The sequence below is a fragment of the Netta rufina genome, assembly GCF_964035555.1.
Source record: "Netta rufina genome assembly, chromosome: 5".
NCBI classification, from domain to species: Eukaryota; Metazoa; Chordata; class Aves; order Anseriformes; family Anatidae; genus Netta; species Netta rufina.
The window spans coordinates 45868390-45870001 of NC_140128.1; the positions used below are offsets into that span (position 1 = coordinate 45868390).

Below are 1612 nucleotides of genomic sequence, written 5' to 3' on the forward strand. Positions count from 1 at the left end.
ATATTAATTTTTAATCACTTCAAAACAAACAAACAAACAAACAAAAAACATACACAATCTGGATTTGGACAATGCAGCAGAATATACAAAGATGTAGTAGTTAAACTGATGACTGATTACAGTAAAATATTACCCAGCACTGAAACACTGTACTTTTATTGTTTTTTGTTTGTTTGTTTGTTTGTTTGTTGTTTTTTATCATTTTGACATTTCTCTTCCTTTTGCCTCAGCAGGTAACACCTGGTCATGGTAGGAAATCACACGCTGACTAAATTTGTCCTCTTGGGAATTACAGACAGCCAGTTTGCTCAGGTGCCTCTCTTTGGGTTGTTTCTGCTGATTTACGTTTTCACTTTGGTGGGGAACATTGGGATTATGGTCTTGGTTTGGGCTGTTCCCAGCCTTCACACTCCCATGTACTTCTTCCTCACCCATTTTTCATTTACTGACATCTGCTATTCCACAGTCATCTCCCCCAAAATGTTAGTAGACCTGTTATCAGAGAACAAAACAATTTCTTTCGCTGGCTGTGTGATGCAGTTCCATGGCTTTGCATTCTTTGCAACTGCTGAGTGTCACCTCCTTGCTGTCATGGCCTACGACCGCTACGTTGCCATCCGCAACCCACTGCTCCACATGGTGGTCATCTCCAGGTGCATTTGCCAGCAGTTGGTGGCAGCTTCCTACGTTGTTGCCTTTCTCAGCGCCATTGTGTACACAGTATGCACGTTTGGGGGCTCCTTTTGTGGACCCAACCAGATTGACCACTTCTTCTGTGATGCCAGCCCCGTGCTAAAGCTCGTGTGCTCTGACACCCACAGCAGTGAGATAGTCATCTCCATCACTGTTGCCATAAACGCGGTGGGCACAGGCATGGTCATTTTGCTCTCCTACATCTGTATCCTCCACACTGTCCTGAGGATGAACTCAGCAGGAAGCAGGTCCAGAGCCTTCAACACATGTGCCTCCCATTTGATGGCCATTTCCCTGTTTTATGGGACGATTTTCTTCATGTACCTCCAACCCGCATCCAGCCATGGCAGCCTAGACAAGGTAGTCTCTGTGTTCTACACCTTAGTTACGCCCATGCTCAACCCACTCATCTACAGCCTGAGGAACAAGGAGGTGAAGGACGCTCTTGTCAAGAGCAGGAGAAAGGTGTTAAGCCACTGGTAATATTAAGAAGGTAAACCAGTTGTGAAAAGGAATAGTTTATCTCATGTTTGAAAGCCCATGTTGCATTAAAGAAATGTATTTTTCCCTAGGCCTCACAACTTTATGTAGGTTCTTCCATAGTTTCTGCACAAAAGTGAATTGCAGGGTTTAGCCCTGAGAAATAGACCTCATAATCACATCTTCCTTTGAAGGAAACCAGGAGGAGGGGGAGCCTCAAGCTTTATTTCACTTGCAGTCACCAACCTATAGGAAGAAATCACTCAGAATCTCACAGGAAATATGAACCATAGTTCTATTGATTTATATTTTTTTATAATGATAAATACATATTTTTCTTGTGAAATTATTGATCTTATCCCTAAACTCCAATAAAACCCCTCACTGTTACCTGTGAATTATTTATTAAAGCTGAGCTGGAGGAGTGAAGTGGGCAGTT

The 1612-nt window shown here is 42.9% G+C and overlaps 1 protein-coding gene across 1 annotated transcript; it reads left to right on the forward strand.

Moving 5' to 3' along the window:
• Positions 1 to 246: 246 nt before the first annotated feature.
• Positions 247 to 1176, forward strand: LOC311210172 (olfactory receptor 5AP2-like; the record flags this gene model as incomplete). The annotated part of the gene is made up of 1 exon (XM_084287962.1): positions 247 to 1176. The coding sequence occupies one exon, from the start codon at positions 247 to 249 to the stop codon at positions 1174 to 1176; it is 930 nt and encodes a 309-aa protein (XP_084144088.1).
• Positions 1177 to 1612: the final 436 nt, after the last annotated feature.